Below are 13719 nucleotides of genomic sequence, written 5' to 3' on the forward strand. Positions count from 1 at the left end.
CACGGGGATTCAGACTTTATGAGAAAGAAATGTTGCCATTGTTTGTCGAATGCATCCCACAGTGCAACAGAAACCTGGCTATAGGAACGCTTTTGACTCAGCCTTGCAGCTTTAATTTCCTTCGTTCCCCTTTTGAGTTTTGGTTGCTTGTTTCTGTAATTAATATTTCCTTAATTTCTGTGATTTTACGGAAAAATCTAATGTTTGTGTTTTGTTGCTTTGTTTTTTGGGTCTCTGTTGGAAGATGTTGGCAAATAAAGTTCAGAAAATAGAATGAAGCGTTTTCTCGTATCAAAGATAAAACTGTTTATCCCAAATATTTCATTTCAACAGCGTGTATATAAAAAAAAAAAAATAGAGGAAACTTTTCATTTTTCCAGATTTACGTGCCTGCTTGTTCACACCAGCGACATTTGTCAATGGGAATCACGTTAAAGCTGGGAACATGCAGAACAGAGATAAAAGGGATTCCCTCTGCAGGTGAATGCTATTTTAACAAAGCTGGAGTCTGTAAATGATGTTCGTTAAGAAGAATGAAGCATTTAGGCCAAATTCCCCCCAATAAAACAGCTGCAAAGCCTTAAGTCTAACTCTAGACTTTGGTTGCAGTTATTATACTAATATGGGTTTGTGTAAGCTGCAGGGAGGTAGAGTAGGGGATGCCTGCGTGTGTTTTTAGGATGTCTCCATACCTGAATGTGCACATGGCTCCATCATGAGCGTGCACAAAGCCCGCAGTGTGTGCACGCACTGAGTCACGCCGCTGGCTGAGCGTGTGTGCACGTGTATCCGTGTCGGACAAAGCGTCCGTCTCCTCCCTGAGTGTGTGTTTGGCAGCTGGCCGGGCTCCAGCTGCGTCTGGTTGGATAATGAAGTCCAGGTGTTACTGCGGCTGCTTCAAGACACCTGTCACCAGCGCTTAATGCCAGAGAAAGCCAGACTGCAGAGAGGGTGAGACGAGCTGTTTGCTTATTTTAATAAGGCTGCAGAGCTGGACCTGAGGAGACAGACGGGTTTACATGGAGATATTTCCCTAAAACTCTGTGTGAAGGGATCAAAGGGCCTGTGCTGGTAATCAGCATCCTCCTCTGGAACAAACTTAAAAACCAACAGCCAGCTGACGGCTACACACAACACGAGCCGATGAGCACGAACGGCTTTGTAATGCAGAAGCAGGGTTAGCGCACACTAAAGCTAAGCGTGCATGCAGGCCTGTTCAAAGCGCATTCTTCATACGTTTAAAACCCTGAAACAGTTAGGAGAGCAAATTTACAGGGAACAGTTTGTGCAAAAACACCCAGAGGAGAAGCAATGGGAGATAATTTACTCTGCAGGAGGGGAGCCGTTTCCCAGCTCCAGCTTTTGTCTTCAGGGGAACCTAAACCTGCTACGGTTGAAGTTCTCAGAACATCAAGAAGACATTTATTGGTGATTACATCACAGTTATTACTTTTCCCACTGCGGCGTTAACGTGACTCTATTTGTAGTAGTAATTGTACCTAAAAGTGCTGAGACAGACGTGGAATAAGGTCCGAGTCGTCAAGTCATCAGAGTCCAAAGACGGAGGAAGAAGCCACTGGTGTCAAGACAAGCTCCTCCCCCAGGGTGGAGTCCAAGCCCAGAAGATGGCATGCCAGGATTACAGAGCATCAGAACCACGATCAGGAAGATAGCGGACCGCTGAAACCTGATTCAGGAAGTGGGTGATGACCCGGAGTCCTACCCTACACAAGGTAGCGTATAATTAGGACGGTGAAATGAGGGTCTCTCAGTGTGGATGCATTGCTGCTCACCTAACTACCAATAAAACAGTGTCTTGCTACATATTTTCAGTCAGATTTAGGTCAGGACTTTGACTAGGCCATGCTAACATGATCACGCTCTGATCTGTATTGAGCTCCTCATCAATGCTGGTCAGATTAATTCTGTGAAAAAGGTTGAATTTCTGAGGGTTCCCTACACAACATGCATGATAACTCAGCATAACTGCGTTCTGCCACTGGATTAATCGCCTTTATTTCTGTGTAATTTCCATCTGAATCTTTGGGACTTTTACCGACTCATTAAATTTCAGGAAACTCCTCAGAGAACCTCCTTTTCCTGTGAGTCTGCTCCCGCTGCTGCCAGCCTTTACATTCAGACATGTACATTTTCCCGTGGTCTGCGGCGCTAAACAAAGGCCTACCTGTGCAGCAGCGCGGGGAAACTTCCCCTCATCCTTCCAGCACTTTAGGGCTTGTTTAACTTTTTTTTTTCAAACGGGCCCTTTTTGCCGTCCAACTACACCCGTCTGCACCACCTGCGGCCTCTCGGCAGCCCATCTGCGTCACGCTCCACCTGCCAGCTGCCGGTCTGCACGGTCCGAGAAAACAGATGTTACTTTGTGTTTCGGCTGCTTGGAATTCACTTGTATAGAAATGCGTCGCGTTTAGATAAAAGCTTTATGCGATGCAGGGATTCTGAACCTCAAGAGGACCCATCAGCCATTAATTAGGGTTTTACCGAGGGGTGTATATGGGTTAACTGTTCAAGAATAAATCTTCTTATTCAGCTCCACGTGCCGGCCTACCCATGTAAGTCTGCTGTCTGCTGGGGAATGTTGGCTCAGCTCCTTGCTACCTACTTCAGGTATCCCCTCACGCCGCTACAGATGTGTTTTAGCAGAAAGCGATATCGCTGCAGAGTCAGAGAGGAAACATTAAGACTGCTAATGTGTTCTCTGTGCATGAGGGGAAAAAAAAGTTGAGACTCTTCTGTGGGTTTGGAAGCTGGGAAGCCTCAAATTGGAGTTGGGAGAAACATGAAAAAAACCCACCCACACGTCTCGGCCTGAAGGTTTTCATCCACAGCTCATGTGGCTGCTGCAGGAGGTCATTAGTGGTGGCGATACTTCCCTTCAGACCCCTCCGTCTGTGTCAAACCATCATCGCTTTGCTGTTTTTGTCCAGAAACACATGGAGGTCTGTGGCCCAAACGTTGATAACATGTTCTGAATGTTTCCCTGACAGCTATGCCGGAGACCAGCATACAGATTGATGCTGAAACTGGATCCGCTTCTTCTTTCCCTTCCTTGTGCAGGATGAGGGTGTGGTCATGGGAGCAGTTTGGGGAGACAGGTGTGGTCCTCCTTGGCTTCCTGACGCTGGCGATGTCTGTGGGAAACCTGTCCACCAGAGGCCTGCAGGTACACGCCGACCCTCGCTACCTATCACATTTCTGCTCCAGGTCAGATTATTTGTAAAGTCACACGAGGACGGATCATGTGGGACGCTGAGTAAAAAAAACAGAGTGCTTTGCAGAAATCTTCAGCATATTGTCCCAGTTTGTCCAACTTTTATGGGGGATTTCATGAGAGAGACCAACATAAAGTGTTTTTGATAAATACCATCTGATGAATTTGGTGTACATTTAGGCAAATGCCGTCTATGTAGTCGATGCTTCATAGAAACCCCTTCTCCCAAATCCACTCCGGTCAGTTTCTTTAGGTCCGTCTCCACCAGATTTACTCACACGGAGCTAGAAATCTTTGTCAGGTTTTCTTTCCGAAGCGTCTTCAGCAAAGTCAGAGCGGAAAGAGAGCGTCTTGCCACAGATTCTCAGATGCATTTTTGTGTGAACTTTGACTGGGCCATTCTAACAAAAGCCAAACATTTCCATTGTAGCTCTGCTGGAAGGTTGGACCTCAAGCTGTAACACAAAGGTGTCCAAAGGTTTTGCACCGTGGACCTAAACTGGCATGTTGAAAATGCTCAGGGGCCATAAATTTTCATCCCCCATTAAAAATGCTGAATAATTTTGGTGTGAATTCTATCATTTTATACCTGCTTAGCAATAAATTAAAGGTAGAGTTAGGATTTTTTCTGGGTAAGTCCCTTTTTGAATAACTGCGCATTCGCAAGACCATCTTACCTGCTCTTCTGTTCCTTTAGGGAGATGGCATGAAAAAAATCTCCCAAATCCTCTCTGGTCTTATTTCTTTCTACTGAGGCCTTCCTCTTCTTCTCATAAACATGAACGCGGTTCGCTTCTTGCAACTCTCAGCCATGTTTAAAGTCTACGGTGAGAGCAGCGGAGCTACAATGAACAGCTAACACTGAAGCTAACTGCTAAGCTAACAGCTAAGCTAACCGTCTGAAAAGGTTCTCTTAATAAAAGAAAGGTGTCCAGTTTCTGAGCTTTTTTGGGTTAAATGTTATTTTGCTTTTTCCTATATTTCCAGACACAAACAAACTTTCTTGAAATAATATTGCTTTATTTAGTCAATTTTAATTAATGTGCCCAATATGCTGGGTCTTTATAGCCCAACATACTGTGACATAAAAAAGAAAATATAAAAAATATGGCTAATAAAAGAAATAACACATTCTATTTAAGAAGATATACATTTTTCAGTTAAAAATAAATCTTGATCTAAACTAAGTTTTTTTAAGGGCCTCAAATGGCTGTGGACCTTCCTGTTCTTGCAGGTTTTCTTCCAGGGTTTTTCTGGATTCAACTCCAACTGTCTTCTTATCAACTCAGACCAGCTTCTCTGCCCCTGCTGAAGAGAAGCGTCCCTACAGCATGATGCTGCCACCATCGTGGTTCATAGTGGGGATGATAACTTGCAGATAATTTACAGTTAGTTTTCGTCCCCACGTAGCATTCTGCATGTAGGCCAAAAAGCCCAGTTCAATCTGAAAAACTCACAGAGAAAGAAATGGCAATTAGAAGGATTTTATTGATACAATATTTTAAGTCTTTGGCGCTCAGACCTCGGCAGGAACATTAATGCTGAATTATACTTTAATATGCATAAGTAGATGTATGAGAACAGGTATGTTCCCCCCAGGTCTGAAACTGGTGGTGGAGTGGAGATAGAAGAAGTTTGTTCAGTCCATATGGTGATCTGTTTAAGATAGATGTCCAACTTGATAAACACAGGTTTGCATGAACTGTCCATGATGAGCAAGCTTGAAGCGACTGTGGAGAGGAAAAACTCCCCTTTGGGAAGAAACCTCTGGCAGAACCGGGCCCAACATGGTGGTCTTCTGCCGGACCAATAACAGGCGATAGGGAGTGATGAAGACTGAAGGGAGAAAACACTCTGATGGGTTGAGGATGGAGGAACGTCTTGGAAGCTAGATGAACTCAGCTATGATGGTGGAGAAGGGGTTGGGGGTGGGTTGAATCGGACATCTGATTCGAAATCCAACATGCAATCCGTTTGCGCTTGCTGGTTAGCAGGCTGAGACGTGGATTTGAAGTTGCTTTTAAGATGAGCGTGGGATGCTGATTGGCTTCATGGAGGTGCGGTTCGTAGCTGATTGGCTCACATCAGAGGCGTATCGGACTCTGATTGAATGGAGGCAGGCGATGAGTTTCTTCGATTGAACTTGCGCCTTCAGCTTCATTTTTAGTCTCAGAGCAGATCACCTTCTTGCAACAATGGATTTGTTCTGGTCACTTATCCATAAATTAGTAAAGTTCTCATCTCACCAGACTCTCCACCAGAGCTGCGGTTCTCTGCAGCTCCTCCAGAGCCACCATGGTCCTCCTGCTTCTCTGATCAATGCTCTCCTCTACCAGCCTGTCAGTCCAGGTGGACGTCCATGTCCTGGTAGGTCTGCAGGAGGTCCATCCTCTCTCCAGGTCCAGATGATGATCAGAGCTCTGGGAGATGTTGCTGTAGAACTGGACCAGAACTTTCTCCCTCACCCGTCTGGGTTCCTTAGTTTTCATGAGGCTGCTTTTCAATTTAAATTTAATTTATTTACATAGCGCAAATTCACAACATGTCATCTCAAGTCTCTTTCCAAAGTCAGACTCCATCAGATCCTCCAGGTTGGTGAGAAAGTTTCCTCTCTAAGGAAACCCAGCAGGTTGCATCAAGTCTCTCCAAGCAGCATTCACTCCTCCTGAAAGAGCGTAGAGCCACAGTGGACAGTCGTCTGCATTGTTGATGGCTTTGCAGCAATCCCTCATACTGAGCATGCATGAAGCGACAGTGGAGAGGAAAACTCCCCTTTAACAGGGAGGAGAACCTCCAGCAGAACCAGAACCAGGCTCAGTGTGAACGCTCATCTGCCTCCACCCACTGGGGCTTAGAGAAGACAGAGCAGAGACACAGAAAGCTCAGAAGCTCACATTGACCCAGGAGTACTTTCTATGTTAGGTGGTGATAGAGGATGATCTGCCTCCCCTGATGATGTCACAGCTAACAGTACGCCAGACCAGGTGCACCTTCAATGACTATGCTTGTTCTCTAATGTTCTCTGAAGAAAGTATGAGACCAGAAACAGAACCGCTGCCTCTAAATAAAGTAAAACTACAATCAAGAAGTCCCCTAATGAGCAATTAGGGGACTTCTTGATTGCATGGGATTGTATTTATCGGAATGAAGGGGGCTGAATATAAATGCATTCCATTTTAACAGATGAACATTTTGGAAGTCGTCTATCTTCTTCCGTCACAGTAACAGGCCACATTGCGTCGCTCTGTCTCATGAAATCCCCATAAAATAGTTTGGAGTTTGTCTGCAGTGTGGCTGAAGGTAAAACAGTTCCAGAGGTCTCAAACGTTTGCATTAATGCTCTGTGAGAACGTCAAACTGTCTCCAGTTCCATGCAACAGAATCACCATGTTCAGGTGTTTAAACTCCCTCAGAAACAAAGGAAAGTTAGTAATTTAGAGCACACTGAAACGTTTATGTCGACATCAGCCGTCAGCCTCATAAATCAGGACCTCGCTCTGGACTCACGTGCTCCTCGCTCTGTCTCCCGCTTACAGTCTGTCTGGTATTTGCTGAGTTTCCCTCACAGCTGCTCTGTCTCACACCTTTACAAGAAGCTCAGTGTACATTCCAGCGATCCCTCCGATGGATCTGTTTGAATAAATGGATGCAGCCTTGGGCCTGGGTTAATGCTGCTAATCCACACCAGGAATGTGGAAAACGCTGGACGCCTTCACACACCGGAGCCTCCGTACAAAAACATCGTGACGCTCACTTCATCGGCCGGGATTTGTTCTGGTCCCTGACGCACGCTCCCGTGACAGTCCAACAATCGTACAGCTGCTGTTGTTACTGTCAGGGGTGGCAGCGCAGCTTAGGTTCTGTACACACAACATGGATCGTTTGCAGAACAAACCTGCTCTGCTGTGTTTGCACCTGTCTTCCACACCAGGAGCTGGAACACATTTCCACAGTAAAAATAAAAAAGGTTATTTTTTTGGTAAATTGTGAAAGCACTTTGGTTTTCATTGTCAACAAAAACATTCATACCTTTTGCCACCACTGTCTAGTAGCTGAAGTTCCCTCCAGCCCAACCTGCTATGAATTTGGTAACTTCTTTATGCAGAAAATTCAGAAAACCAGATCAGTCTGTACGTCGGTGTCGTATTCAGGTCCAAAGTTGTGTCCAATCAAAACTAATTTGGACAAATCGACACAACTCTATCAGCTCAACTGCAAACGCTCAGAAGAAATCGTTCACCAGCTAAGTTCCTCCTCCTGCTGTCTCAATTTTCTACCCACAACTTTTTTAAAGAAAGTTATGACGTCTGATTTGACTCAGATAATAAACACGTCCCTTCTGTCAGGTGTTTTCCTCCAGTCTCTAAAAACAGCAATTATCAAATCACTGCTGAAAAAGAACAATTTAGACAAACTACTACTCCAGAACTACAGGCCCATCTCAAACCTCCCCTTTATCAGTAAGATTATTGAAAAAGCTGAGTTTCAACAATTAAACACCTTCTTAACAACGACCAGCCGCTTTGATGTTTTCCAGTCAGGTTTCCTCACCACAGTACAGAGACCGCCCTTATCAACGTTTTTAATGACATCCATATAAATACAGACTGTGGAAGAACCACAGTGCTGGTTCTGTTGGACCTCAGTGCAGCATTTGATACTGTCGATCACTCCATTCTGTTAGAACGCCTGGAGAACTGGGTCGGCCTCTCTGCTACAGCTCTCAACTGGTTTAAATCCTACTTAAAGGACTTTTTAGTGTCAGTAGGTAACTTTACATCAGAGATTACAAAAATCACATGTGGGGTTCCCCAAGGGTCCATCCTGGGTTCCCTCCTTTTCAATATCTACATGCTCCCTCTTGCTCAGATAATAAAAAACAACAACATCAGCTACCATAACTATGCAGACGACACACAGCTCTACATCACCATGTCACCAGGTGACTATGAACCAGTTCAGGCACTGAGGAAATAAAAGAAATCAATGCATGGATGTGCCAACATTTTCCACTGCATTTATAGCAGCCTTTGTTTTATTTAAACAATTAGCTGAGACATAATTAATATCAGTGATGAGTCCAACTTGTCTTTGCTTTTCTTTTAGTTCTGTTTTCATCGTGTAAAACACTTTGATTTGGGCTACTTGCTGAAATGTACCAGATAAATCAACGTGCCTGGCCATGTGGCATTCTTACTCATGACTGATTCAGATATCGGAGTAAAAGCAACTCAACAGAGACGTGGGCGGCCATTAACTACATTTATACTGTGTGTGTCTCTTTGCTATTTCCCAGGAGGAGGGCGCGGCGTCCAACAGCCTGGAAGATCAGCAGGAGGCGACCACCTACTGGTGGGGCGAGTGGGCCAAGTGGACGGCCTGCACTCGGACCTGCGGTGGGGGTGTGATGTCCCAGGAGCGCCACTGCCTCAAACAGAGGTCAGCCACTCAAACCCAAACACCATGAATTCACACTGAGAGAAAAAAGAAAGCGCACCCTCCATTTTCACATTTTCAGCTCTCAGGGGATCCAGTCTTCATCAGCTCTTGAAATTATTTAACGACAGACTCCAAACTGTCATAATTTACTAACTAATGCCAAGAGGAAAAAGCTGGATGGAAAACCAGAGCGTCTGTGAGGCGAGTTCTTCCTGCAGTCACAGGGTTTAAGACGAAGAAAGTTACATCTAGCTGCTGCTGAGCGTTAACAGCTTGCAGGTCTGTGCTAACACAATATCGAGGCAGAAAGACATCAGAAATATGGTTCATCAGCCCAAAACATCTCAGACAGCTGTCAACCTTCCCAGGACTGGACGTCCCAGCAGATTCAGCCCAACGTCAGCCGGAAGATCAGAGAAATGGGCAAAGACCCAAGAGCTACTGGCTCTACAGGCCACAGTTAGCAGGGAAAAGGTTTAAGGTCATGACAGGACAATCAGAAAAAGACAGAACAAGGGCAATGTGGACCCAGAATATATCATTATGCTCTTATGAAGCGCTTTTGATAATCATCACAATCAAGTTTTTATTTCTTTATGGATTAAAAGTGAATAAACAAACCAGTTTGCATGTGCAGATATGTTTCAGCACAAACATAAACGCTTACAATACCAGTTGATATCTCAAATAAAAGGGGTCCTATGAACTGCCTGATAGGCGACGCAAACAGTGGTTTACTGAATTTGAAGCCTCTTAAATTTCTTGAGGTTTTGGTCCTCAGACCAATACTGTCAGGACTTTATTTAACGGTGTTTGTACTTGTTTGGTTGAGCGAGAAAAGCTCTGCTATCCACACAGAAAACTGCAGCATGGCTTAGATTCGTCGGTCACGAGACCTCTGAACAGAACTGAGGTGTGCAGACTCTGGGTCTACCTTAAGGTCCGCTGCATGCCTAAGTTCTGGAGTCAAATTTAAAATTATTTGTCCAACAACAGATGCTTGGCCTAAACCGGGTCGCCAACTGGACCAGGATCCCACACAGATATTAGCTTGACCCATTAAACTAATCTAGTGGCACGCTCAACATTAAAATCAGTAATTCCGTTCCGTTCTTTATTGTAAAATAAAAGGCGAAGAAAACAAAGGAGTCCAAGATGAGCAGAGAAAAGCTGGTCGGACAGCCAGATGACAGGTGATGCTGGCTGAGAGAGAAGTGGAGAACCAGGCAGGGTTTTGTGCCGCTGATCAGCATAAACAGCCCAAAAGGGTGAGACAGGAGCCCAAACCAGAAAACAGTCCAGGGTCACGACCAGAACCAAAAGCCAACCAGGTCTCCAGTGATGGCAGGACGAGCCGAGAACCGGCACAGGACCACAGGTCGGGCAGGCGGTGCACAGAAACACCGGACTGCAGCTCACACACGGCGCTGATTGGCTGTGAAAGGCAGGTATTTATGGGCGGAGTCCCGGGTGAAACAGCTTGGTGATAATTAAACAGCAGCAGGTGCTGCAGATTGTGATGAGTGGCAGAGTGTGAGGAGGAAACAGTCAGCCAGCCCTAAAAAAGCAGATAGCATAATAAAGTCAAGGCACTTGACTTTGTAAAGTGGCTTGAGATGACATGTTTCATGATTTGGCGCTATATAAATAAAATGTAATTGAATTGAATTGAATTAAGCTGGTTCCAAGCCTTGGTTCCACCTATTTTCTCTTTCCCATCTCTGACAAAACGGGCTTTAGAACCCAGAACTAGACCATAAAATACATTTTCTTTGGTCTTTCTAAATGACTAAAAAACTCCTCTTGGTTAGAGAGAACCTCAGAAGTTAGTTAGTTTATCTTTGGATAACGAAGGCAGCACAGTGGCAATACTACCTTGCAGCAAGAAGGTCCCAGGTTCAAATCCCAGCTTGGGATGTTTCTGCATAGAGTCTGCATGTTCTCCCTGTGCATGCTTAGGTTCTCTCCAGGTACTCCAGCTTACTCCCGCAGTCCAAAAACATGACTGTTAGGTTAATTGGTTTGTCTTTATTGCCTTCAGGCATGATTATGTATCTCCATGGTTGTATATCCTATGGTCTGCCTGTGATCTGGTGACCCATCCAGGGTGGAGCCGCCTGTTGCCCAATGAGTGCTGGAGACAGGCACCAGCTCCCCGTCACCCTGCGTGGATAAGCGGCGCAGGATCTTCTTCTTCTGCTGCGTTTTTCTCACGTCCTCAGCCTGATCTTCAACCCGACTCTGAGTTTTAATGGGCTGCCGTTTCTCCAAATGTTTGTTTTCTGTCCAAAGAAAGAAAGTCACCGCTGGGAAGGACAACATGACCTGCACAGGAACAGCCAAGAAATATCATCTGTGCAACACCATAGTGAGTCTCAGACTTCCTCTTCATCAATTTATTTCCCGTCTTTATTAAAGCAAACATGGCTGCTCCAGCTGGCTCCTTGTAGAGGAGTCTGGTTGTAGGGAGCGGGATTCAAAATGTTAACCGTTCCTGAGCAAATGTGTGCTTTAAAGATTGGTGTTTGTAAAGCAAACTGTAAAAACAGAGTCCTGGTTCTGTCTGATAGAGGGTCCAGCTGGGAGCTTCCCGTCTTCCTGCCTCTGTTTAGGCAAACGGCCAGAAGTTGTTCACCCAAGTGTTCACGGTTCAGTCAGGACTTACACCACATTACCAAAAGTATTCGCTCACCCATCCAAATAATTCATGGCCATAGGTGTATAAAATCAAGCCCTTGTAACATCTGTGAATAAACCGTGTCGCTCTCAGGAGCTCAAAGAACTGCAGCGGGGCTCGGTGATGGGATCTTCTCGCTCCTAGATATTCCCCGGTCAGCTGTCAGTGGGAGTGTTGGCCTAGTGGTTAGAGCAGCGCGCTTGCACTCATAGAAGGATGCAAGTACCCGGTTTGATCCCCAGTGCCTGCACTCTGGGTCCCTGAGCAAGACCCTTAACCCCCGATTGCTCCCCAGGGTGCCGCACATGGCAGCCCACTGCTCCCCAAGGTTGATGGGTTAAAAGCAGAGAACAAATTTCATTGTAATGTATGTTTCAATGACAATAAAGATGATATTACTATATTACTATTTATAAGTGTCAAGGGATCAGCCACCAAGTGGTCGGCCATCAGCGGATGCTGAGGAGCACAGAGGGCATCGGTCACCATCCTTCTGCAGAGTGTCGGATGCACGCCACCACTGGACTCTAGAGCGGTGGAGGCGTGAGACAAACTCTCACGCTTCTCTATGGGATGTACGATTCTGGGTTTGATGGTTGCCCCTTTAGCTCCAGTGAAAGGATCTCTGGATACTTCAGCAGACCAAGAGATTTTGGAGCACTCCATGCAGAGACTTTGTGGGAACAGTTTGGAGACGGCTCCTTCCTCTTCCAACATGACTGATCACCGGAGCGCATAGGAAGGTCCCTGAAGACCCGGATGAGAGAGTTTGGTGTGGAGGACATTGTGCACAGAGTCCTGATGGAACAGCTTTAAGATAAATTAGAGCGGGGGACTGAGAGCCAGGCCTTCTCGTCCAACATCAGTGTCTGACCTCATAAATGAGCTTCTGATAGAATGGCCAAAAATTCCCATAAACACTCCAGAACCTCATGGACCTTTACAGAACAGCTGAAGCTGTTATTGGTGCAAAGGGTGGACCACCGTCATACTGGACCCTTTGGATGAAGAATGGGATATCACTGAAGTTCATATGGCAGGGGAGTGAATACTTTTGGCAGTACAGTGTTCCTGAAACAACCAGGACACTCAAACACATCATAGATTCATTAAAATAAAACTGAAAAGCTGTTTTTTTTTATTTAGTTTGAATTAAAGTTTTTTTTTAACCTAAAATTCAGATTTCTTTACTTCTAAAAGCCTTAAAAACTTTTACATCTTATCGGCATCATTCATTATTAATTCCTCATATTCCTCATTCAAAGCCGGATTATCCAAACTGCGGCTCTGGGGCTTTTTGCCACCCTTGGAATAATTTTGGATGCCCGACTTCAATCGAAGAATATTACAAATATGGCCCTCCAGTGCAGGAAAACAATAGCTTGGAACATATTTTTAATATTCTTAAAATAGAAAATGTTTGGTGCTACACAGTTTGTACCTTTTATTAACATTTTTAATTTTTTTGTATATTGAGTTCATGGGAAGTTGGATCACAAACAACCAGCAACGTTTAATGAAATAAACACTTGGGTGTGAAGACTTTCTTAAAGGAAGAGTTCTAGTTGATGACAAAAGTAAAAAAAATTAAAAATTAAAAATTAAAAAAATTAAAAAACTACAAATAAAAATGCAAGCCTGATCCCCTTTCTTGTTGCAGGTCTTCAATTAGTTAAAGATGTTTTTTCTAGAAAAATTAGACTCAGTTGTTTGGTTCATTAAAACCAAACAACTGATTCTGATGTTGCCTGTCTTATTTATTAATTTAAAAAATACTAAATTACCTTTACTGTTAACATACAACGATTACTTTACCACTTTAACAAAAAAATGGTTGGTTATTTGAATTTGGAAAATTTGGATACCACTGATTTAAAGCAACATTATTTTGTCTCAAGATGACGTTTTTTAATCTGATGGGACCAGAATGCTTTATTTTCACACCTTTAATTCCCGCTCCAGTGAAACGGACGCGTTTAAGTGATCCCTGGTGTTTCTGTTCCCCAGGAATGTCCTGCATCTGGGAGGAGCTTCAGAGAGGAGCAGTGCTGGTCTTTTAACTCACAGCGTTACAGTGGGAGGAACTACCAGTGGAAGCCTCTCTATCCCGGTAAGATTATCCAGAAAACCCTCAGGCCAGAGCCGGCCCAAGGCATAACCGAACTAAGCTGCTGCTAAGACCCCCAAATCAATGAACTAAAATAGCAACAACTGCAGATTAGCAGGCCCAACTTCTGCAACAGCAACATGTCTCCTCTGACCCGTAGCATCAGACAGAGAGGGGAAAGTCAGGGTTTCTGGGCTGCCCAACGTTGTTTGGTGCAAAATTAACCACAATACTTTTCAACGTTACTGAAAACCTTATGTCTGG

General features: G+C 44.7%; 1 protein-coding gene across 3 annotated transcripts in view; it reads left to right on the top strand.

Annotated features, from left to right (window-relative positions):
* The window catches only part of adamtsl2 (ADAMTS-like 2), a 40797-nt gene that overhangs the window by 7873 nt on the left and 19205 nt on the right, over positions 1-13719 (top strand). For 2 of the 3 annotated variants that reach the window (XM_021313529.2, XM_012857682.3), the window contains exons 2-5: positions 3079-3184; positions 8529-8671; positions 10964-11039; positions 13356-13458. In XM_021313529.2, coding sequence (XP_021169204.2) covers positions 3080-3184; positions 8529-8671; positions 10964-11039; positions 13356-13458 — 427 coding nt within the window. In that variant the 5' untranslated portion in view covers position 3079. The remainder of the gene's footprint in view (positions 1-3078; positions 3185-8528; positions 8672-10963; positions 11040-13355; positions 13459-13719) is intronic. The other variant, XM_036144295.1, reaches the window with a different exon arrangement.

This window comes from Fundulus heteroclitus, chromosome 12 (genome assembly GCF_011125445.2).
Source record: "Fundulus heteroclitus isolate FHET01 chromosome 12, MU-UCD_Fhet_4.1, whole genome shotgun sequence".
Taxonomy (NCBI): Eukaryota; Metazoa; Chordata; class Actinopteri; order Cyprinodontiformes; family Fundulidae; genus Fundulus; species Fundulus heteroclitus.